This window comes from Rhinolophus hipposideros (genome assembly GCF_964194185.1).
Source record: "Rhinolophus hipposideros genome assembly, chromosome: 15".
In the NCBI taxonomy this organism is placed as follows: Eukaryota; Metazoa; Chordata; class Mammalia; order Chiroptera; family Rhinolophidae; genus Rhinolophus; species Rhinolophus hipposideros.
The window spans coordinates 27,873,381-27,895,948 of NC_138061.1; the positions used below are offsets into that span (position 1 = coordinate 27,873,381).

General features: G+C 44.8%; 1 protein-coding gene across 50 annotated transcripts in view; it reads left to right on the forward strand.

Annotated features, from left to right (window-relative positions):
• Nucleotides 1-22,568, forward strand: part of SORBS1 (sorbin and SH3 domain containing 1) — a 221,724-nt gene that overhangs the window by 185,842 nt on the left and 13,314 nt on the right. For 32 of the 50 annotated variants that reach the window (XM_081073924.1, XM_081073928.1, XM_081073929.1 and 29 more), the window contains 5 exons: nt 3,182-3,349; nt 7,322-7,368; nt 10,707-10,821; nt 10,966-11,091; nt 12,655-12,849. In XM_081073924.1, the coding sequence (XP_080930050.1) occupies nt 3,182-3,349; nt 7,322-7,368; nt 10,707-10,821; nt 10,966-11,091; nt 12,655-12,849 (651 nt within the window). Of the gene's footprint in view, nt 1-3,181; nt 3,350-7,321; nt 7,369-10,706; nt 10,822-10,965; nt 11,092-12,654; nt 12,850-14,350; nt 15,101-22,568 lie in introns of all 50 variants that reach the window. The other 18 variants (XM_081073897.1, XM_081073899.1, XM_081073901.1 and 15 more) reach the window with 2 other exon arrangements.

Genomic DNA, 22,568 nt, shown 5'->3' on the forward strand with positions numbered 1-22,568 from the left:
ATCTCTAGAATCTCTTAGCTCTTGCACAGATTAAAATATGAAGGAAGTAAACATTCTAGATATTGGTCAGAGAGGTGAAGTGGCCTCGCAGTCAGAAGCAAAGATTGGCCTTGTCAGAAGTGGCTTCTTATATGACATAGGCTCAGTCACTCCTCTTTTAGTCCACTTTTCCAAAAAGTAGGACTTGTTTCCCCAAGGCACTCAGTTCTAAATGCCACATCGAGTCAGTACTGCAACACGGGAGGTTCAGAAAGAGGGTGCCCACCCTGTAGTGCTCTTTGCTCTTTCATCCCTTGCCCCAACCCTTGCCTTGTTATTGTCTAGGAAAATCTGCCCACATATTTCCCCAATACTGGTCACCCGTCTCTTGGCACAAAGCACAGTTCATACTTAGAAGGATGCAGTGGGAGAAAGAGGAAACTGAAAGATAATAATGACCATGATACATATTATGAAACAGTTTGAAGGAGTGGCCTTTAATTCAGAAGAAGAGAGATGCACTCACAGACCTTTGTAGACCCGCCCCCCCCCCCCCAAGAACTTCAGGATACAGGCCTTGTCTTACAGCTACTGACATGTCTGTACTGCAGTCATATGACTGACAGGGGTGGGAAAGGAACATGTTCTTTTGGGATTTAGGAAGAGGTAGTTCTACATATCAGCTAACCGGGCAAAAATAACAAGCTCCTATTGTGATAAAGTGTTGTTATGAGGCATGCTTTCTAGACTTTGCATTCCCGGGAGAAAAGGTCCTGTAGATTAAAAAAGCTCCGATGCTCATTTTCCTCTAATGAATTAAGGTGGAAACATTGCTTTGAACCTGGTGGCAGGTGGGGAATGGTGTTCACGTCTACACAACTCTTTTCCTTTCCCTATAAAATCTGAAGCCCTTTTTCTATGTTGTTCCGTTTTGTTGAGTGGATTCAGAATTGAGGTGGATTTTCCTTCAGGACTTAGGGTAAGGCCACTTTGAGAGTGCTGGACGATAATCATTGCTGCCAGGTGGTGAGACAAAGGACAAAAGAGACCAGGGCTTTCCCCCTCTCCAAGCACCGTACAGACAGTATTTAGTAAGATACTTGCACATGTCTGTTGGAAGAAACAAGAGGAAGCATTTGATGTATGGATTTATTTGTACTAACGAGATGGAAAACTCACATACAATAGGGTGTTCATCAGGCCACAGAACAGATTTCATGTCTAGTCACCTTCACAGAGATACAAGATTCCCACTTGTGTAGCCTTGGGCTGCTATGGTGAAAGAATATGAGATTCTATCTTACTAAACCTTAGTATGAACCTTACTACCCAACATGGAAGGGTTTGTGATAGAATTCTTAGCCTACCACTTGGGAGGCATATTTTACTTAGTTGGTTTAGCAGTTGATATATTAAGAGGTGCGTTCAGAAGGTGAGGGGCTGTCTCCTGAATAACACTAGCTCAAAGATCCTTAAAAACTCTGTGTCCTAATCGATAGTTTTGGCTTATATGGTTGGTTAAACCATGGGAATGATGGGCTTGCTGAATCAAGCACTGGTTTGGGAACCTTGCTCCATTCCCTGTCCACTTTCACTGATTTCTATGTAACCTTGGCCAGAGCTCCAGGTATATGGCACTCTCAGACATCAGTTCATTCCTACAGCTGCAGAAAAAACACACTTCCCAGCTAATGGAGTACCAGTCCTAGCATTTGTCTATGCATATTATTAACATTGATGAAAATGGCATTTCAGAAAAGGAGAATGTGTCAGTCCTGGAAGGGATCTCAGTGGCCATCTAGTCAACCCCCTTGTTTTATCCCGGAAAAGACTACAACAGGGTAGTTAGTGGCTTGCCCAGGGCCACATACCAAATTTACCTACCCTAGATGCAGAGCTAGAAACCAAGGCTCTACTGTGCTTTGCAAAGCACATTCTCGTTTTTTTTCTCATTTAATTTTTACAACAGCTTTCCTGAGCACTGGAAATCCTTAGAGCCGTTTGATGAATTGTTACTTTATTATTTGTAGACCCTGGAGAAAAATAGAAAAATTGGGCCCACCATCCTTTGGGGCTAAGTGTGACTTGAGGTATTTAATTACCTCCTGGAAGAAGACAAATGTTTTGTTGAGCATGCTTTCCTACCAGGAATGTTAATCCCAAGAATGTATATTTGGAATGGAATAGGAAGATATACTAAAGTTCTGTTTCATAGGGTCATTTCAGTAGGCAATGAAGACATTTGAAAAAATGCCACATTTTATGAATTATTTGAAAAGGCTTTTAAAATTAGAAATAGATGACTATTTGCTTAATTTAGGATAGAATATTTCTTCAAAATCCAGTTACCATTATTCTTAGTTTATCTTCTATATCATTTATATTTATATTCTGTATTCTGTATTTATATTCTACATCATTCCCTTAAACTCAGCTTTACTTTACCTAATGAAGAAATAGTTAAGTACAAAAAAGTACGGTAAGAAAGTAACTGATGCTCCCTGCCAGTCACATATGTAGCCTTTGGTGCTTGTTCTGAGGCCACCTAAAAACTGCCCAGAGGAAGGATTGGCTGGTCTTGGAGAGGGGGGTGCCATGTTTTCTGAAATGGGCAGCTCCACTCTATCAAGCATATTAAAATAACAGACAAAGAGAGCACAAAAATGACCCAATTACCATAGACCCCACAGAGTTCAAGCCCATTGCAGGTTTCATAGGCCTGATGTAGGCCCGGGAATTAGCCAGCCCCAGTCCCACCAGGGAAACACACTGTGGAAATGCATCACTGCCTAAGGGAGGTAAGGCCGGCACATCCAGCCTCCTGCCCCCATCCCAGCACGCGTATAAATGCTCTGGACGTACCCTCTGTGTCACCTGGCCTTTGCTGCCCATGTAGCAGGAGGGAGGAGGCCTTGGGAGGAGGCCAGGGGATAGTTTACAGACAGTGTAATTGTATGGAGCCCATCCTTCCCTGTGTCCCATCGTTCCCCAGTTTTCTCCTGTGCCACGTGGTCTCCTTCCTAGCAGAGGGTGGTTATAGCGGGAACGTAGTAGTTATGGCCATAAAGCCTCTCTGACATGTGACACATAAAGTTTCCTCCCTATTGACCCAGCACCTTTTTCCTTAGTTGTTTTTGTTGGCAGTTTTCCAGTACCCTGGGACCAGATGATTCACTGCCCATTTTATGCAATTTCATGGCAGAAACTTTTAGCGGACCAGAGACGACTTAAGCGCGAGCAAGAAGAGGCCGATATTGCAGCTCGGCGCCACACGGGCGTCATTCCAACGCACCATCAGTTTATCACTAATGAGCGCTTTGGGGACCTCCTCAATATAGACGATACGGCAAAAAGGAAATCTGGGTCAGAGGTCTGTTTTGGTCACCTCGATCTGCTGCTTGACCCAAAGCAATATTTGCTTGCCCTCAGCATTGCCCTCTGTAGGCCAAATTAGTTCTCCAAACAGCATCTGTCATCTTGGCTTCCCTTAGGCTTGCTTTGGCTCTTCTGTGGCTGGTCAGTGGACATGATTCCTATCATGTCCTGTGCTCTGTATGTTCAAGCATGTCTGGCTGTGGGACTGGGATCTGCTGGCGCACACCCTTATGCATGCCTCAGAGCACCGGCTGCCTCCATGAGTCCAGTCCCCTTCGTCCTGCATTTCATCATGATACTGTGTTGCCTGTGCGCGCTGCGTAGAAACCGTATACCTTAGTCCATGTGCATTAGTAGCTGTGGTACGGAAATGACAAGATTCTTCTTTGAAGAGATGGTTTAGTGAAACTTATGTTCCAAAAGTAGCTAGCAATGCGCTATTTACACCAGGTACACCAACCCCCAAATGTAGTACCATTAATATTGAATTTGCGGAGAACAAACAACACTGCTGCTCAGTACTATGCAGTGAGTGAATTGAATCATGTGTTCAGTAGTGCTGAAGCCTCACTGAAGAATTCTGAAACCCAAAGAGTCTTGCAGTTAGGATGAGCTGATGGAGGGTGAAAGGGCTCTCTGAGAGACGTCTCATTTGTTCCCTTAATTTTGACATTTCTCAGCCGAGATTAGGAAACTTAATGTTATAAAACCAATGAAGAAGCACAAACCTTTGAAGTAATTTTGTTCAGGCCTTGGCTTCCTGTACTAAGTCCAATGTATTGAAATCCTTGGGCTGGCCAAGGCTGCATGTGTGTCAGAGTGTATTTTGCCATGTGACCCTGAAGTAGCCCTGCTGGAGATTAGCTCCTTTTGGGGAAATGTGTGTGTCTGTGGCTTAGGCGGTATGGAAATGAGTGACACCCAAAGCACATACAGTCTTACAATCTTTCAATATAATAGTAGATTGATATTTATTTTTCTATCTTTTGAGTGACAAAGGCAACACTGGCTAGTTGTCAATTTTTTTTTTTAAAGACATAGAAGGTGTCTGGAAAGAAGAGAGAGAGAGAAAAGAGGGAACCAGATTAAAAGAAGGGAAGCTAGAGAGGGAAAGAGGTCTCTAAAGTGATGGAGGAAAAGAAAATGTAAACGGAAGAAGCAGAAGTTCACACGGTTAGTCAGTTGCAAGGGAAGGACAGCCCGTCAGCCCCCAGCACACCAGCTGCTTCTCAGAACTACTCTGTTCTGAAGGCTCCAATGATGGTTGGTCCTCATTCACAGGCCTACCTGTTTATGAGTGATGGAGAAGACGGGAACATGCGCCGGCACCCTAGGGCTGCGTACTCACACCCATTGACGATACATGCAAATGAAAATGCAACTGGGACAGAATAACCATGGACCGAGGCAAGCACACTCTGCCTAACCCGCCCTTCTGGAGCAGTGATTTTCAAACTTGAGTGCATCAGAATCCCCTCGGACCTTGTTAAAATACAGATTGCTGGGCTCCACGCACAAAGTTCCTGATTCTGGAGTGGGGCCTGAGGATGTGCATTTCTAACTAGTTCCCAGGTGATGTTGATGATACCAGTTTAGGGACCCACACTTTGAAAATCACTGTCCTAGATGTTGACTGACAGACGTGAGAAAATAGACACCAGCAAGTTCCAAGTACACCGGGCTGTGCAGACATACAAGGACTTCAGTCCCATTCAGTAGACCTCAGGTGACCTCTAGTTCTGTGCAAGGCCCTGTGAGGAGGTGGCAACAAGACTCAGATTGTGCCCTTGGGAAGCTGGTAGTCCAGTGGAAGAAGAACTCTGGGAACAGTTACCTATGTTGTAGGAACAGTTATCTCGGTTGTAGTAAGTAATACAATGCTGTGGGAGCCAGAGGACTGATGGATTCAGGGAGATAGAGGAAGGTAAAGAGAGAGACATGCTTTGTATAAGCAGTGGTGACTCACGTACTACGTCTTAAGAGATCAATCGAATCAGTGTTTCTTGAGTAACGTACGCACAGATTCCCTTTAATAAAAAAAGAAATTTCACCAAACCCCCGTATTGACCTAACCCAATTTATAGATTAAATAATAAACTACATAAATAGACAAGTTATCGATTTAACTGATAGGTCATATCAATTTTTGCCTGAATTTAGTTGCCACTCAAAGTGTGACTATGGTGGGGTTTGGTATAAATTTTTTAAAGTTCACACAGCCCTGTAGCTGGCTGTCATGGGGTGCCCACCACTTTTATTAGAATCACTGTGAAATGTTTGTTTTACAATTTTGGTCATTTGGCCTTCTTTTATGAACTTGTTGTTTGTCATTAATCCCACATCTGTTCTTTTATTATTTGCCTACGGCTGTGAAATTATGCTCTTTGGTCACAGACAGACACAAATGCAGACGTTGAAATTGTGTGGCATTGGTTATAAGGCAGTCATCCTGTTGACCTCTAACATGTATGTATATAGATTGATAGATGGAAGCATCAAATGAAAATAAAAAATTCCTGTGTCGATTTCATGGCCCTTAAGAAGATCCCTACAAGGGCCCCAGCTTGAAGAGCCTGGTCGTATGGGGGATATCACCGAGGGATTAAGATCTAAAGCTAAGCTTGGTGAAGTTTCTCCATACCATGTTTTTGGTCACCTAGAGCATCCCATTTTCCCTTTGTACTTTGGCCATGCCCTCTAATATCGAAGAGGAAGTGTATGATTTAATTTTCATCACATTGTTTCTCTAGACCAGAAAGTCACAGCAGTTGAAGAAGTTGGATCTTCTCATGGCTGGGGTCAGAATTATATTGGCAGCTGTAAACAGCTTGCTCACATGAGTTCTCTCCTCTACCTTTCTTTAAAAAAAAAAAAAAATTAGTTAAAAGAACGATTTTTACCAGTGAGGATGAATGATGTGCATGAATGTGGTGGTAAGTAAAGGTGAACTTTTTGCTCTTTTTGCTGGAATTGGAGATGAAGAAATTCCAGGCAGAGAAGGGGGGTTAGGCAAGGTGTAGCAAATAGACTGGCCTGACTGGAATGGGAAGAGTGTAAAAAGAGATAAAGGCAGTTAGGTATGAGTGGGAGAAATTACCCAACAGCTTTAACCCACTTCAAGAATTGAGTTTGATCTGTGGGACAGTTGAGTGGCTCAGCCAACTTCAAAGCAAGGAAGTGATGTGATGGAAATATTCGAGGAATGTTGTTTGTGATCCTGAGTGACAGTAGATTAGAGTGAAGAGAAGCGAAGTCAAAGGAAGCTTTGTGCCTATAGGAACTAGAGGTCAGACAGGAGCCGGTTAGTGGAGGGGCAGGCTGAGGGAGAGGGAGCATTGGCATGGCTTAGTAACAGCCTGAGAAGGACAGGGAGACGGGGGCTGAGGGTGACTTCCAGACCTGGAGCTCTGGAAGCAGAGGGCTAGCCAACAGGAATAGAAGCCTTAGAGAAAGAATGAGCTCAGGGCTCACTTTATCTGGCTTTCTGGATGATCTCACAGACCATGAGAAATATATGGAGTTGAAGATGACGTGAGAGGTGAATCAGGGTTTCGTCTACTTGCAGATGGCAATTTAAGTCAGGCAAATAGATAATCTAAGAATAAGACAGTGGTGATTTCTAAACACTAAGACTTCTGGCTAACTCTGGTTTTGTTTTGTTTTGTTCTGTTTCTTAATAGCCACGGTCAGCCTTAGGGAACTAGCACTTCAGCTTTGGGACTTTTCTAACCATCTCTTCCGCAAATCCATCCCACCTTAGGGAGAGTCGCATGCATGATATAGTTGACCAAACATCGATCTAGTGTCCTGCTAAGGTCATAGAAGTGGAATTTTGCCCAGATTTTACACCAGAATGAACTGGTTAGATTGAATTTTTCTGCTTTGCTTTCTAGAAACTTGTGGAAATGTGTTCTTTTCATTGTATATGAATCACGATTTTTAACTTAACATTTTTTCTTGTGTTTAGATGAGACCGGCCAGAGCCAAGTTTGACTTTAAAGCTCAGACACTGAAGTAAGTGCCACCAGTCCTTTGTCATTTTAACTGCCTCTTTGAAACACACTGTAGAAAGAAATTGGAGAAATAACAATGATAAAAATCAATAGGTTATGGAGTTTACTATGTGCTAAGCACTGTTCCGCTACATTACCGTGTTACATTGGTTACACTGTAATCCTGAGAGGTCGCTAGTACTATTATCTCCTTATACAAACAGGGAAACCAAAGGACTGCAAGTTTAAGGCACTTGCCCAAGCTGGTCAGTGATGATGTCAGAATTCAAACCCAAGCATCCCGGTGCCAGAACCTGGGCTCTTTCCACTGTGCCACCCTGCCTCATCCTATTTAGGGACTCGATTTGCTTATTTAAATGGTGGCTCGATTTGACCCACCCTTTCTGTGGAAGGAACCAGAACCAGTCTCTAGGTAGATAACTTGACAATATTTGCTACAATATCCGAAGAGATTAAAGGCTTGTGGGAACCTACAGGAGACCAGCATTTCTCTAAGTATGTTCCTCAGAGTGCTAGCTCTGTAAAATATTTCTCAAAAGGAGTGTTCTTTCGTAGACATGAGGCTGGGGTATATTATGTCTGTACCTCCCCACCCCCACATTGGCATATTAATGGCTCTAGAAGTCTTTCAATGAAGAAACCTAATTAATTTATTTAACCCAGTGTTACCTAAAATTTAGTGACCAGGAAACCTTTATACAATGAAATTTGAGAAATTCTACCAATGACTGGGTTCCAGAAGGTAGCTGCTCACTTTATATCTAATTATGGGCTAAAATGGACCATGAGTTTTCGTTGGCAGCAATGACTAGCAGCCATGCATTGTCCTGCTGCCGGGAGGTCCCATGTCTGGTGAGGAGAGGGAGAGCTCCCCATCCTCAGACACTGGGAACTGCTGTGTGGAGGCTGCTCAGCCGTGATCTCCTTCAACACAAAACCAGGACACGGTTTCCAGAATCTAGGCACAAATCTGGTGCACCGGGTATGTTTGTAATTACTCTAGTCCTTCAGTTCAAGAGGTGGCGACATCATGTGCCAGAAAGATTATGGGCTTTAGAGTCCTGACTCTGCCACTTATTGTCTCTGTGACTGTGGGCAAGTCACCAATGTCTCCCGCCTCACATGTCCACATCTGTAAAATGAGCGTTGAAATGCCTCTATGCAGAGTAGCCGAGGTAATATAGTTCCAAAACATTTTGTACAATGTAGCAAAAGTCAGTAACCCCCTTTTGTAACCAGAGACAGGATTACAAAGATATATAAATTAATGTTTAGTTTTACCTTCTTCCCTTTTTTCTTTGATTTGAGAAAGGCCCATGTAATAGTCATTGAATGGTGTTTTGTTGGTAATATTACATTTACCTAGAGTTTATTTTTAAAACGTATTAAAACAATTTTTTTTTTCTTTAGAGCAACTCTAAATAGAAATAGAACAGGTGAGACAACTGAGGTAGACAGAACTTGTCACCATTTATCAACATCGCCAATGCCGGACAGAGGGTTCCTTCCTCTGGACTCAGTGCTTTTATCATGCCATGCTGTCTCCAAAAAACGTTAATAAAACTCTTAAAAGAGTAAATGGCAGGTGCATAGACTTAAGCCTTTTCAACATCTTCAGTCACTGGGTTCTATTTTTCCCCATAGTATGTCACTTAAAAAAGTGTTCTGTGGGAACAGTCAATTCAACAAAGTTTAACAGGTTTCTTTCCCATAGGACTTCTCCGAGCCTCTACTGTGCTAATGGTGACTCTCTAGGAAAGATCTAAAAGCTATATCATATTACCGTTTTTCAAACCTTGTTACCATCAGACCTTGTCATATGGTTCTTTGGGAGATGGAGGTGTGTTCCCAAACACCCCATGGTATATCTCCTGTGGCCACGACTACAGACCTCTCACTCTCACATGAGCTGTTCTACCCATCTTAACAGTGGGGCCGTTACCGCTCCCACCTGCCTGTCCAGTTGCAAGTCACTTAGGGTAGCAGGGTTGGAGCCTGCAGACCTCCAGCAAGGGTGGCTATGGCTGAGGGTAGTGCTGATCCCTGAGTCCATGGTTGTGGGTAATGGGGAGGGAGGAATTCAGAACACCCCCCAAGAGGGCTATGGCAAAAATTTGACCAAAGATGTTCCTTCTTACAGAGACAAAAGCCCTGGATCCCCTTCATGGGCTTCTTTAGGATCAGAACCCTGTCTACAGTGTAAGACCCACAAAGGCTGCCTTGTTCTTTCATTCAGCACGTGCTGACTTTGTGTCAAGTTTTCCAGATGTGCCCCATTGTTTAGCCAGCATCTCTCATGTACCGTGGGACTTCCTGGCACACTGCAAAGCAGGCACACCCCTTCCAAATTACAGTCAGAGACCTTCCCAGGCTGTTGGTTTGATGCAAATGGAAAAGATCTAGGTCATCTTTTTTTAAGTCCAAGAAAATTTCAAGTTACAATTTTCGTTCTCCTTTTGAGTTTTCATTTTGTTTGTAAGTTATCTTTTTGTCTCCTTTTTTTCCCCCAAAAGGAATCCTGATTAGAGGTTAACACCGTTGTTATTGAGGCAAACAAAGGGATGGATATGGAAAAGTTGAAAAAAGGCATGAAGAATACTTTTCTTTCCAAGATCCCTTTATGTTGAAAAGGAAGTGAATTAACATTTACCAGGAGTTAACTGTATGACACACACCATGCTGGGTGTTTTCTTTGTAGTTTGTTGCTGAATTCAACAACTCTGAGTTAATTCCTATTTTGATAATATCTCAGCTATTAAGTGTTCTGCCCAAGGATTCAGAGCTAGTCAATGGTATAACTAGATTTGACCCCAGATCTGCCTGATTTCAGAGCCTTTCTACTGCATGATGATGGATGGATGGAATGATAGAAGATACTAATATGAGAAATAATTGAAGCGTTACTGAAGGCAATGAAGCATGCCTTGCCAGGGCAGAGAAGAGGGTAGTGAAAGCAGTGAAAGTATCTAGATGGAAATGTCTTTCACCATATAACGAACATCCGTTAAGACTACCAAGTGCATTGCTATGTGTTACATGAATAATCTGAGCATAAGCCGGCATTCGCAAAACAAACGTGGAGAAAAACCACAACAAAATGAGCACTTTTGAGAGCTAGTCAGTTTAAACGTTAACATCCATCCCACAGAAGACTGGAACAATGCCACGCGTGATGTAATTTCCTGCATAGTGGGGTTCTCACTTCCAAATATGGAGACTCCTCTGGTGTAATTTTCTCCCTTTGACCCCACTCGAGGTCTCCTTTTGTTAAAAAAAATGTGTGTCTTTATCTTACACATATTGAAACATCTGCTAAAATTCACACCCCTCTGTTGACAGGGAGCTTCCTCTGCAAAAGGGAGACATTGTTTACATTTATAAGCAGATCGACCAGAACTGGTATGAAGGCGAACACCATGGCCGCGTGGGCATCTTTCCACGCACCTACATTGAGGTACCGCAGCCCCTTTTTTCTGAGGAAAAGCCCGGCGGTGCCCAAAGCAACATTTATTTACCGCGAACCTGTGTGTTGTTTCCTCCTCTCCTCTCGTGTCCCCACTTTCTTCTCTTTTCTCTTTCACCTCCTTTCCTTTCTCAGCTGCTTCCACCTGCAGAGAAGCCTCAGCCCAAAAAGTTGACACCGCTGCAGGTTTTGGAATATGGAGAAGCTATTGCTAAGTTTAACTTTAATGGTGATACGCAAGTAGAAATGTCCTTCAGAAAGGTAAGCCGCCCGCTCATCCCTTGCTTCGGGGTCTGTTGGGTGGCAGTGTGGCATAGCAGTGCTGTTCCAGTGTGGCAGTGCTGTCGGTGCACCTTAGAGGGGGGCCCAATCGAGGATGGCACTAAGGGCGTGTGGAGAATTTTCTGAGGTGAAGCATTTTAAAAATAAATCCCGGGATAGTGTCAGGATTCAACTACATTGATTTCACGGATTAAAGGCAGTATTTCTGGAATCTTAGACATCTTTTGTAAACTGTATTCAACCCACATTCGTTGAGCAACTAATGATGGCAAAAGCACTAGGTAGGCGACTAAGTTTTACACCATAGTGATGTGGCCTGGTAGAGAAAAGCAAGCCCTTTGACACCAGGAGAAGTTTGAAACACGTTGTGGCCAAAAGTCATGGGTTCTCAGCTGTGTGGCTGTTGGGGAATTAAGTCTTTTTTCCGAGCCACCATTTCCTCACATAGATTAATATAACAAAATGAAGATAAGTGGCCCTCATAGAGCCGTTGAACGAGGATTAAATAAAACAACATATGTGAAGTTCCCAGCGTGACGCATGGCATCTAGTTGGTGCCCAGTAAGCAGGAGATACCAATGTTATCATTATCATTGAGGAGCTGAGGAGCTGAGCGTGCTTATTTTGAACTCAGTTAAGCTGTGCAGAGACACCGTTCTTCCCAGGAATTCAGACACTTTTCACATGTCGGTATCCTCTGGCTTGCTAGAGTTATTAAAATTCCTAATGTTATTGAGGATTGAGAGACGTGAGCATGTGCCTTAGATAAAGATGAGTCCCCTTCTAGAAAGAGAAACACTGGAAGCAACACAATTGCCCAATATTGGGAAACCACTAATGAAGTCACTGTATGTGTTACGTGCAGTAGAACATCCCACAGTGGTCCTTTAGGCTGTGCGACACTGTTAAAAATGTCGAACTATATTTCTTGATAAAGAAGTAGGCTCACGATGTGGTTAAGTATAAAAAAGCAAGTTGGAAAAGGGAAATACAGTGCATACTCCATTTTTATAGGAAAATATGTACAGGTCTAATTCACTTGTATAGAATTCAATCTGGGAAGTACATATATCAAAATATGAACAGTAGTTAACCCCCAGTGCTAATATTATGGGTAATGATTATTTTCTGCTTTATGTTTACTTGTGTTTTAATTTTTCTATAATGATATAGGAACAAAATAAAATTATAAAAAGAAAAAAAGAGAATCCCCCAAAACCTTTGCCTTAGAGAACTTTGGATATCTGTTTTGCATTAAATGAATAAAAACACTACACTTACCTCCTAGCTTGGGGGAATAAATCTGACCGTTGCCTTTCCTGAAATATGTAAAGACCAAGCTTAACTCCCAAGCACCCAGGTAGATTTACTGCTGTTGGCTTCTCTATCCCAGTGATATTCATTCCATCCAGGTCTAGCAAGGAAGGTTGTTCTGAGCAAAGAATGTGATAAGTAAGGCAGGAGTGCAGAGGGTGCAGGCAGAGGTCTCAGGCGTGCTGAGGCATGATGGGACAAGAACATTTGCCTTGCCGTGTCTTACAGGGTGAGAGGATCATGCTGCTTCGACAGGTGGATGAGAACTGGTACGAAGGGAGGATCCCAGGGACTTCCCGGCAAGGCATCTTCCCCATCACCTATGTGGACGTGATCAAAAGGCCACTGGTGAAAAACCCGGTGGATTACATCGACTTGCCTTTCTCCTCCTCCCCAAGTCGTAGTGCCACCGCGAGTCCACAGGTACCTAAGCTTCTCGTCACTGGTTTTCACACTCAGCATGACAGACCCACAGTGCTGATGGCACGCAGGCCCTCAGGGGTGGTTCTTCAGCACGGTGATTAAGAATCATCCTCAGTAATGCAGGGTATATGCACAGGCATCTGTTTTCATGCATTCAAATGGCATTTTTCCTACACTTGGTCGGAAAAATATCATCTCGGGAAAAGGAAGAGCTTAAGGTGATTGCTCTGGGAATAACATGACTAAGAAAAGAGAAAGGAGAGCCTTTATCCATTGGTCTAAAACTCTGTACTGGGAGCAACCCATCCTAGGTAAAGCTGGTGGTCTGGGTACCACCACTGTACCATGCGTACCATGGCCCAGTATGGTTCTCTTAGTCATCTTGTTGGTCAAGGTTGGCCTGCAGAAGATAAAAACCCAGAGTATTCTTTGCAAGCAGAAACCAGCTTGGAAAAGGGACTTATAGCATCTCTGTGTACACTGGGGCTGAAAAGAAATAAGTTTATAATAAAATGTTTGCCTTCCTGAACATTAACTATGAGCAAGCTTGTTTTAAAATGCAAATTATTCGAAACCCATCCCTGCTTTCCCAAAGTGAACAAAAAATTAGGACCTTAGTCTCAGGAGAGGCATGGTGGGATGACTTCCTGTGAAAGAGTCTGGCCATACTGCCATTGTAAGTTGTAGGGAGGATGGCCAGAAGAAGGAAAGCCGGACCAGGGATACAGGATGACACGAGGATGGTACCTTTTTTCTCTCATCCTCTAATCATTTCCTCCTCTTCCAACTGCTCGTCGCTGACCCCAGGACATGGTTCTTGGCAGAAAGCATTAGACAGGCTGACCCAGGCTTCCTGCACAGCCAGACCTATATCCTGTGATCTCATGGGGAGAAGGTGTGAGACTGGCACAGGGGATTCTGCTTTGTAATAATATGGGGAACTCAACTCGATTGTTTTACCTGACTATAGCCAAGTGTGACTGTAAAACAACATGACTGCAGTGCTCATAACTCTTCTCCAGAAGGCTCCTTGCTGAGTGCCCCCAAGGGAGAATAAAAGCCCAAGGAAAGGCCATGGCAATGGCAGGCCACTGTTTTTCCCTCATGGTTCTGGGTCAAGGCTTTGGTTACAGAGGTGGTGGATGGGCCAGGATGGGGAGCTTCCAGTGTGTCCCTTTGAAAGTCTGATTTTGCAAACCAGGCAGGCACCATGTGTAACTGCCCTGATGGGACCCTTTGTCCCATCTCTACACCAGCTGCTTCTCTTATCCCCCCTGCCCCCCCGTCTGCACACACTCCTGCAGACTCACACCCACATCCCAGTTTCTCTCCAAACCTAACCCTATGATTTCCTTTTGGACACCAGAGTGTCCCACTCGTTCTATCCATTTCATTCCTCTCTATATGTCCCTTGTGATTATTTTCCTCCTTTCTTCTTTATGCTGACCCTTGTACCTTTGCTTCTTTCTTTTGTTTTCCTCTCTCTCCTTTTCTTTTTAAGTTTCCCAGTCACAGCAAGCTCATCATGCCAGCCCCCTCATCTCTGCCTCACCCCCACCGAGCCCTGTCCCCTGAGTTGCATGCTGTCACCTCTGAATGGATCTCGCTGACTGTAGGCGTCCCAGGCAGGCATCCTCTGGCCCTGACCCCACCCCTGCCTCCTCTGCCGGAGGCTTCTGTCTATAACACTGACTACTTTGCCTTGTTGGCAAGGCCCAGCCCCTCCCTGCCCCTCAGACTCCCCCATTCAAGTTGGTCCACCCCACGCTCAGTGGGTTCCCCACTGGCCCTACTTCCCCCGCACAAAGCCTACTCCCTGGCACCTGGTACCATCAATGGAGACAGTGGTATCCACATGCCACCTTCAGGTATCCGCCAGGACAGCTTCTCCCAGCCGCTGCTTGGGAGCTCTGACAGGGTCATCTCGGAGCTTAGCGATGCCTTTAGCAGCCAGGGTAAGCAGCAGCCGTGGCGAGAAGAAAGCAGACAGTATGAGAAGAGAGCAGAGAGGGAGGCAGGTGAGAGATACCCTGGTGGACCCAAGATTTCTAAGAAGAGCTGCCTGAAACCTTCAGACGTGGTCAGGTGCCTGAGCACCGAACAGAGACTCTCAGATCTCCACAGCCCAGAGGAGAGCCGGCCCAGCAAGCCCCTGGGTAGCCCTTTTCCAGGAAGGGAGTCTGAGCAGACAGAGCTGCATAGAGGTGGCGAGCAGGCTCAGAGGAAGGCTGCTCGGAGTGGTGTGAGCCAGGTAGGCCTGCAGCATGACGTGTGTGCCTTGGCGTCTGAGTTGGCAGGGTGGGCCAGACGTCTCCCCCACGGTCCATCTACTGAGGCCGCGTGGATGCCGGTGAGACCCACTTGCTTGCCTCAGGAGCAAAAATATCACCCAGGAGGGAACAGAGGGGTCATTGATTAAGGTGTCAGGGGCTGGGGACAGTTGGAGGCAAAAGACAGGCTTTATTCTGGCCTCTTGAGGTGATTCAAAATTTACCCCCACTTTGGGTACTTCCTGGCCTGGTGCCAGAGCCCCTAAGAAGGAAACCTTCCTCGTGTCCCGTTCATGCGCTGGAGATCATCTCAGTTTGCTCAGACTAGCACAGCTGACAGCACCAGGCTTCTGTTTGGCTCAGCACGGTCCTGTCTTATGGGAGACATGCCTTGTTTCCATAACCCACAGCTCTCTGCCAGTGCTCAGCTCCATCAGGTCCTCGTCCTGTCTCGTGTTTGTGTGGGTACCTGGTGCCTTTGTTCACTGATGAACAAATGCATTCTGGTTCTGGGAGGAACATGCAGGCCCAGCGCTGGGGCCCTCAGAGTTATGGGGCATGGCAGGTTTTTAGCTGACTGTCCCATCTTCTCACTGGGTCAGCTACAGAGATTTCAGGATTTGGACCAAGGCGGCCATAGGGTGTTTTGAGAGCCGAAAAGTTGGGGGAGGGGAAGAGATGAAAAATCAGATCATGATTCTCATTTTGCTATGCTGTTTAATACCCCCAAAGTCAAAGACTTTGGGCAGCTTCTCCAAAGGAGCCAGGTTTGAATTCCTGCTCACTTCCTACTGTCTAGAGACTTGGGAGTTACTTCCCCTCTCTGGGCCTCAGTTTCTTCATTTGTAAAATGGCGATAATAATACCTATCTCATAGAGCAGTTGAGAGGATTCCACAAAGTAATGTATGAGAAGTGCTAAGTACAGGGGTTGAGAGTGGAACATGGTCAGCACTTTGTAAACGGACGCTGTTCACTTTGGGTGATCTAGAGGTACTTCTGGAACTGAGAACATTCTAGAATGTCTTTAGAACGAGATAGAACTCTTAAATATGTCTCTTCAAACTATTAATTGTGGACAGTGTCCACAGTAGACTATGCTTGATCTCAGACCTGCAATCCCAGTTTCCCTTTAAATTTCATTTATTCACTCAACAAATATTTATTCAAGACCTGAAGACCTATCCTCTGGGCAGGATAAAGGGGTCATCGTATCCCTGCCCTTGAGGAGCCTATGTTCCAGTGAGACTGGCAGACACAGTAGTGTCATGACTGCAGTAATAGAGGTATGCTTGGAGCCCACAGGCACACAGAGGCCTGAAACACATGAAGCCAGACTTCCAGCTTCAGCCTATCAGTTGGGAATGGGAGACGATTTGCTGCAGGGAAGGGCAGTGAGACAATGATAACTAATGAAGGCTACACTCTCACTAGCAAGCTACTTAACCCTACCCTCCCCAGCCATGGTTTTCTCATGTGCAAAGTAGGAGTGAAAGCAGTCCCCCCCCCAAAAGGGTGGTTGTAAGGATTAAATGAGGAGGTGGGATTCCGACATGTGGGAAGGCTCCATAAAGTGATTTGTTGCTCTGGCTCCAAGTTAGGGGCCAAGGGAAATAGCAATACCTGGGGAAGGCTTTGCCTGGCTCCGGAGCAGGTACTCCTGGAATGTGTTCCATGAGGAAGAAAAGGGTGAGTCCGGTTAAGGAAAGAATAGTTCGTTGGAGAGAGGTAATGAAGTGGCTAGCTGAACAGCATTAAATGTTTCTGACACAGGAACAATTTTGTAAACATTCTAAGTCCATTCACAGTGCCCGGAGACCTCGTTATTGTCAGCAGTGAGTCATAACAACCTGATTCCAGGATTCCTGTGTACAGGAAGTGCGCAAGGTGCCGGAGCTCCGGGTGAGGTTAGGGGCATACACTTCCCGCTTCCTAACGGGAGGAGGGACGGAGCTGGTAACATGGAAAGCTAGGCTTGGTGGAAATTGGTTTTCCTTTCTTGGTGGGCCTGCAGCCCCCAAGTACACTACTTCCTCTCTCTTCCTTTCTTCTGCTCTTCTCCATGGGTGCGCCCAGGCAGGGGTGCAGACCTTGCTCCCTGTTGAGAGCCAGAGGGTGGTGTGAAAGGGGCTCTTGCCACACATCACCCTTCCAATCCCCTTTCCTTTCCCTTCCTGGGACTGGGCGCAGGGGCTGGCCGCTCGGGAAATGGGTCGTTCAAAGGAAGCTGCCTGCCTCTTGAGGCAATCTTTGGGTGACAGAGCTAAAGATGATGACTGTTCTTTCTTTGGTGCACCGTCAGGATGATTGACCTCAAGCTGTGTCACCTATTTAGATAAATGCATTTCAGACCAGTTTGTGGTATCAGGAAAATTGCTCGCCACTATTCTCCTTGCTATGGGGAGTTGAACCAAAAGTTCGATTTTATTATAGTTGTTGGGAACCAATTTGAGTATCCAACCAGTAAACAGGGAATTTTACCCAAGAGCCTTAAAATATCAACATTCTGAAATGCTACAGTCATTTACGCTTCCATTCAAGCATCTAGAACGTTCCAGGCATGGTGCTCAGTGCTGCAAGAGATAGCGATGAAAGTCGTCAGGCAATTGTGTCCTTCATGGGCTCGGAGGCCCCATGTGATCTGGCTGTTCAGATAGCCAGCCAGCCTCATCTTCCAAAGCTTATCATGCTTGTTTGCCTGGATAATTCCCACTTACCCTTCACTTCTCCATGTAGAGTTTACTTCTTCCAGGAAGCCTTTCCTGACATCCCGTCACCCCTGGATTAAGGGGTGACTGGATGAAGGGCTCCGACGTTGTGCTTCCACACCCCCTGCACCTGACCTGTGGGAGCACTTCTCAGCTCTGTGGTATTCGCCCCTTTGCTTCTCTGTGTCATAGTTAGAGTATTAGTGGCCTAAGGTCAGAGACCATGACACCTAATATATGGAAGGCACTCAATAAATACTTGTTGAGTGAAAAAAAATAAAAATGAAAGACCGACCCCAACAAAAGGAGTGTATATGCTCTCCTTTGGGGAAACGACATATTCACAGATAATTAGACAGACAGAGAAGGAGAGTCACAAACAGCCCACTCTGAAAGTTCAAGATGGGGAGCAAAAACAAGCAGCAGGAAGGGGAGATGGTTGTCTGAAAAGACTTCATGAAAACAGTGGTATTTGATCTGGGACTTAAAGAACAGGGAGTTTTACGATAGGCGAACAGCAAGAAGGTGGCATTCCAGGCAAGCAAATAGCGCAGCCACGGCCTGGGAACGGGAAAGTGGGTACAGGGAATGGTGAGCTCCTGCTTTGGGTGAGCCTAACGGTATCTGCTAGTGGAAAGAATTGGGGAGTGTGGAGAAGAGGCTGGAGCAGAGCATGGGGATTGTTGGTGCCACAGTGCATATTCACAGCACCTCCTAACAACAAGCCTAGTCAGCTTCCTCAGGTCACGTGACCTTTGTAACTCCCTTGTCAAACTTCCCAGTTTGGTGCTAAGTCCCTGCTCTGCTGCTTTCCTTCCCCTTCGTCACCTGTCCAGCCCACCTGCCACCCCTAACTCTCTGCAGATGTGCATATACTTCTTTGTGAAAGGTTTGACTTTTCACTCCTTTGTAGCCTCCCAAACTGATATCACATTGGGTCCATCACTCATGTTTTTGGGTGTGTGTTCTCTGAACAGCAGAGGAGGTGAGTCAAGTGAGGGGGTTTCTAGGGGAAATCAGGGTCCAGTGGGAAGAGCACTGAGTTGACAGGATACCCGGTTCTAGCTCCAGCTCTGCCATTAGCCTGCTGTGTGTCTTTGGATGAGTCACTTCCCTTCTCTGGCAGCTTCCCAGTCTATAAACAAAAGATTCAGACAAGAAAACTGAAGTTCTTTCTTGCTTTAGTTTTCTTGATTAGCTAACAATCCTGTGTGAATTTCAATTGAAAAGAGAAAGAACAAATATAACATTTTAAATAGTGGGCTTATTATAGACCTGAAGACCTTCTCAATTAAAAGATGAAAGTTTTTCCTTTTATTGTTTGAGGGACAGCTTAACTAATGGGATGAAAACACATACAAAGTGCCCAAGAGTTCAGAATCCTCAACCACGTTCTTGGATTTTGTTGGGCATAATTTTGGCCAAGAAGGCTTAGAACAATCAAGAAAGTAAAGGGGACAATTTGCCTTGGAAATCTTTATCATTACCATCATCAAATATTTACTGAGTTTCCTCCAGATAGAAGCACTATTTGCTGACTGACATCCAGCCTTAGTTTTTGAGTCTCTATAATTGGTGAGAAAGCCTCACAGAATTTCTGAATTAAAAAGAATCTTTAAAGATCATCGTCTACCCCAGTGACTCATAACTTTTTCTGGATCATGGAACCTTTGTAAATCTGAGGTCCGCCAAGGACTCTAGGCCAGCACACATAGTGTTGCAAAAAATTTCAAGAGAGTCACACCTGAGTCCATCTGTGAACTCCTTGGCCCCTCTGATCTATTTGACTTTTATGATGAGATGAGAAAGCTGAGACCTGAGAAAAATGACAAAATTTGTGTGATGTTGGTTCGGTTCCTAATGGGAAGGAAGCCAGTCAAACAATAAAATCAGGGGGCATAAAGTTTAAAATACAAGTATTTAGCAAAGCTATGTGTCTTCAGAACGTCTGTCTGAGAAACACAAGAACAGTCTACCACCTTAGAGAAAGGAGAGGAAGGAAATCTACTAACTGACGAAAGAAAGATGTGCTTTGGTGACTTCGAGGGATATCCCTTACAACGTGGAAACTAGATTCGTTCCCAGAAAGATAAGAACAAAGCATAGGCCTGCTTTGAGCATGGGAATCAAAAATGGAAGGAAAGCATGTGATGCAACTTGAAAGAGCAAAAAGGAAATTAAAAATGTTAAGATACCCAACTAAAAGTGGGAAACATTTTTCTTTGACTCACTCAGAAGGGAAATCTCTAAGTAAATACAGAAGGTATTTAACAATTTATGGCCTGGGGAGAGACACTGGCTGCAGTTCTTACAAAAACAACCAACAGGTATTGTTGCAACTCCTAAGGTGGGAAACTAAGTACCAAAGTTGAAGTGTCCAGCCCTGAAAGGTGTAAGGAGAAATGGTAGCTAGTAGAAACCCTAATGCCAGCTGCAGGATACTGGGCAGGTTAAGGTGACCTCTTGATCCAGCTATTCTGATACCTCCCCTGCAAATCATAAGCTCAGGAGATCCAGGTATAAAGGAATGCACAAGACCTGGAGTCAGAGAGACTGGGGTTCAAATTGTGGCTCTTCACATTCCCAGCTCAGACATATTGGGTCTTAGTTTGTAAAACAAGGTATATATTGACCACCTTACTGAATTATTATGAGGATCAAATGAGATATCATGGAGATGAAAGCACCTGGCACAGAGCATGTAGTTAGAACACAATACATACACAGTTGGGTGACACCGAGGTGACAGGGAAAGGAAACAAAAGCTGTTTGCTCTGTCCTCCTTACTCTCTTCCGCCTAAGAGAGGAAGATGGGGGAAGAAAGAGAAGAAAGTAGATGATGGGAGAATCCTTTTATTTTGGGTTACACAAATCTAGAATTTAGACAATTCAGAATGGCACTCTGCAAATTAGTACTTCTCCTTATTCTCTCCCACCTTGAGTACGAAGCCCTCCTCTTGGAAAGCTTTTAGTTTCTTCATACTTGAATACACATTTGCCCTCACTCCTCTGCTTGTTTTAGGAAAGAAACAGAAGACCACACTACAGACTGTGATGAGATAGCTGAGTGCTTAGTTTTAGTGTTGTAATCAGGTTCAAATTACAACAAAGCTATGGTGTTATCTGTAGAGTAACCTGCAAAGAGATAAAGTCTACGTGGCAAGCAGCTGAACTCACTGGTTGTCATTAGTTTTATAATTAAGCCGGGATCATCTTCTCAATAAACTCAAAAGGAGAACTCAGTGGGGTCAGGGACTGCGTATGGAGGGTCCTGTGGATGTTTCCTAGAGCCAAAACCCAGGAGCCGAACCACTCATGTCTTCTGACTCCTCTGGCAGTTTGCCCGTGGTGTTCCAGCACCTGCAAATCTATCACTGTCCGGGGCAACCCCTTACCTCCCACAGGGTCAGAGCTCTTTTTCCACGTCTAGAGGTGATGGTCAAAAGCCCTCCCCCACCCAGCCTTCAGTGGTCAATGAGTGGGCTGCTATTTCCCTTCAGCCAGGTCAACCCTGCCCACTGCTAGTTCTCCATTCATAGGGCATGCGTACTCCAATCATGGAACACTAGAGCCAACAGGACATTTATGTAAATCATGTCTAATCTTATTTTACCAAGAATCTGAAGTCCAAAAAAGTTAAGAATTTTGCTCAAAAGATAATAAATTACTGTTAGAGTTTGACCTGGAAGCCAGATTTTCTCAACGAAGTCCAGTGTCCCCCCGGGAGACCAATGTGAGTCACCAGAAAGGTGAGGTAGAATCTAAAGAGAACGGAAGCTTCGGGGCATGAGATGCGTAGAGGTTGCCATCTCTGCGGAACTCTGGCAGGTTAGAAGAGCAGAAGAGCCCGGTGACATTTCTGGAAGTGCACAGGGCCACGGTGAGGTTGAGTTCCTCTGTCCTTTCCACATCTCCAGGACTTCCTGCTGTTCCTTCATCGGGTGGACAATTTATTTTGGGCTTTGAGACTTTGGCACACACCCAAAGCTGGAAGAGGATGCTGAGTGACTCCACAGCAGCCCCAAGTGTTTTGTGGATCCAGAGGGATTACCATCCCCAGGAGGCTAGGGTCAGATTTCTGAGGGACTTCTGTGACCTGAAGATGGAAGGGCAACAGAGAAACAGAGCAAGGACACATGCAGGATTGTTCACTCAGGGAAAATGAAACCAGTGCTCCAGGCCAAGAGGGACGGCTTGTGTATATGTCTGCAACTGTGGAAGAAAAGCAGTTCTGCATCAGCGACTGTCACCTGCTGTACTGTTGATGGAGGGAATGGAGGGCAGTGCCATGGGCACGTGTGCCTGTGTGTGTGTTGGGCCGATTGCTGTTTTTTTAAACCTGTGAAAAATTTCAGTGCATCTCCAAGAGTCCGAAATGTACTCAGCATGAGATAATATTCCCTTTATTCTTAACCTTGGATGAGGTCCTGGTGAGAACTTGTATCTACTTTTAGGCTTAAGTAAGGACAGACAATGAGGACCTGGGAGGGTTCAGAGCAATATTGTCAAGTAGCCACATATGTAATTTTAAATTTTCTGGTAGTAAAATGGAACAGGTAAAATTAATTTTAATACTATGTTATTTAACCAATATATCAGAGTAGTATCATTGTAATATATAGTCAATGTAAGAATTCTTAAGGAGATACTTTGCATTCTTTATTCTGTACTATGTTTTTGAAATCCAGTGTGTATTTTCACTTACAAAACATGTCATACTAGCCACATCTAAAGTGTTCAGT